The sequence below is a fragment of the Elaeis guineensis genome, chromosome 6 (genome assembly GCF_000442705.2).
Source record: "Elaeis guineensis isolate ETL-2024a chromosome 6, EG11, whole genome shotgun sequence".
Lineage (NCBI taxonomy): Eukaryota > Viridiplantae > Streptophyta > Magnoliopsida > Arecales > Arecaceae > Elaeis > Elaeis guineensis.
In genome coordinates this window covers 2,383,872-2,385,830 of record NC_025998.2, presented here as the reverse complement: position 1 = coordinate 2,385,830, position 1,959 = coordinate 2,383,872, and the positions used below count along the sequence as shown (strand labels likewise).

General features: G+C 60.5%; 1 protein-coding gene across 1 annotated transcript; it reads right to left on the bottom strand.

Annotated features, from left to right (window-relative positions):
• Window positions 1-461: 461 nt before the first annotated feature.
• Window positions 462-1,514, bottom strand: LOC140858642 (uncharacterized). Its single transcript, XM_073259956.1, has 2 exons — window positions 1,315-1,514; window positions 462-1,238 (listed from the first exon to the last, which is right to left on the bottom strand). The coding sequence occupies exons 1-2, from the start codon at window positions 1,507-1,509 to the stop codon at window positions 462-464; spliced, it is 972 nt and encodes a 323-aa protein (XP_073116057.1). The 5' UTR covers window positions 1,510-1,514.
• Between the last annotated feature and the right edge of the window lie 445 nt (window positions 1,515-1,959).

The window sequence follows — 1,959 nt, the reverse complement described above, 5'->3', positions numbered from 1 at the left end:
TGTTCGGCTTACCACCGTCTATCACACGACGCGACCTTTGTCGCATCTACGACTTGCCGACCGACCAACGGCCGGCTGAACGACATTCGGCTTACCACCGGACGTCGGAAAACATCGAACCCGACGCAGGGGTATGGGGACCCGACTTACTATCGTTTCCCCGACACTGCGCCGGACGCCGACTTCGACTGTCGGAACCCGACCTAAAGTCGGGACACATTTTACTCTCGGGGCTGAACAAGTTGCTGAAGCCCTACCGACTTATGCGAGTTGGTGACTTGACTAAGTCAGCGACTAACGTTCGACATTGCAGACATGTTTGGCATTGCAAACGGGGAGAAGGCAAAAGAAGAATTCATTCAAGACTTAAAGAAATTTTTCCATAAACAAAGGAAAGTCTACAAGGTAAAGGCCGGAGCCCGATTACAATCAAAGCAAAACAGAAGACAAAATAAAACCGACTAATCATCGGAGTCGACGTCCTCCACTGGACGACGATGCGAGTTGGTCGGAAGATCTGCTCCGACTTCAGCCATCGGAGCCGACTGGTCTTCGGCAACCGGCTCTGCGACGTCTTCGGCTTCCGCCCTGGTGGAGAGACCATCCGACGCTGGTCCGGCCGTCTCCTCCGCAGCTGGGGCCTCCGACCCTGGCAGAACCACGTTGCTGAGGTCAAGTTCGGGGTACAAGCTCCGAACGGCTTCCCGGGCATCCTCGTACCCGACTTGGTACGAGAGGTAGCCGCTCTCGAGGAGCTCTTCGCGGTACTCCTCTGAGTCCCGGAAGACCTCGACCGCCCGACCCAAAGCCTCCTTCGCCGACTCTGATTCGGCTTTGGCAACGTCTGCGTCGGCCTGAGCGGCGGCATGGCCCTCTTCAGCCTTAGCGAGGTTCTCGAGACTCGCCCGAAGTTGCTCGCGCTCGCCCTCCAACTCTTTGCCGACACTGTCTCGCTCGTGTCGGAGCCGACGGATGGTCCGGGACTTCTTGGCCGCGTCATCCTTCGCCGACTTGAGCTCCGACTCCAGCGACGCCTTGGCCTCCTTGAGTCCGGAGATCTCCTCCGAAAATCGGGAGACCTCCCCCTCGAGTCGGTTCTCCCGGTCGACCGACTGTTGAAATTGGTCGAGAAGGATGGCCTTCTCGGCTTCGAGGCCCGCGACCTTATCTCTCCAGGCCGCGCGCATGTCCCCAAACTTCCGATATCCGGCCTCCAGCTCGGATATGTTGAAGACCAGCTGCACAAAAAAGAGCCGACTGTTAGTAAGCCGAACTTGCGATGCTACGATTAAAAACAGAGGGAAGGGAGCTTACCCGGATCATCATCGGATAGAAGGACGACAGCATGTCGGAGACACGCTGGTTCTTCATCGCTTCGATGTCGGCGGGAAGGAGGAGTGCTTGGCATAGTCTCCTGGCCAAGTCGTGGTTGGCCAGGCCCGACGCACCCTCGGGAAGCGGAAAGTCGGCCGACCCGCCCGCCGACCGACCTTCGTCACCCGACGCCATTGGGGCCTTACCTCGGCTTGCCGTCCAGGCCCTGACGTCGGAGATAGACGGCAAGCTCGAGCCCGACCGAGTCTCGGCAGACGGCGCGGCGGTGGCATGCGTCGGCAGCTCAGGTTCGCGGACTTCCTCCCGAACCTCCGGAATCTGCTGGGCGGTCGGCGTGCCCCCGGCAGAGTCAGCCGCTCGACGGTCGGGCGAAGCAGCTCCCCCGACTGACGGTCCCTCGGACGGGACATCAACAAGCACTGTCGGCACCGACAGTGCGATCACCGGCTCCGCCTCCGACCCGGCTGGTTCGCTCGGCGGAACCACGCGGGGCCTCTTGGGAGGCTGCGACGGTCCGGCACCTGCCGCCGGCCTCTTCCTCACGGCGTGCTGACGTATGTCGGCTGCCGACAGTCGCGTCCTCGGCGGCATATCTGAAAAAGACGACGAAAGGTTAGAGCTAAA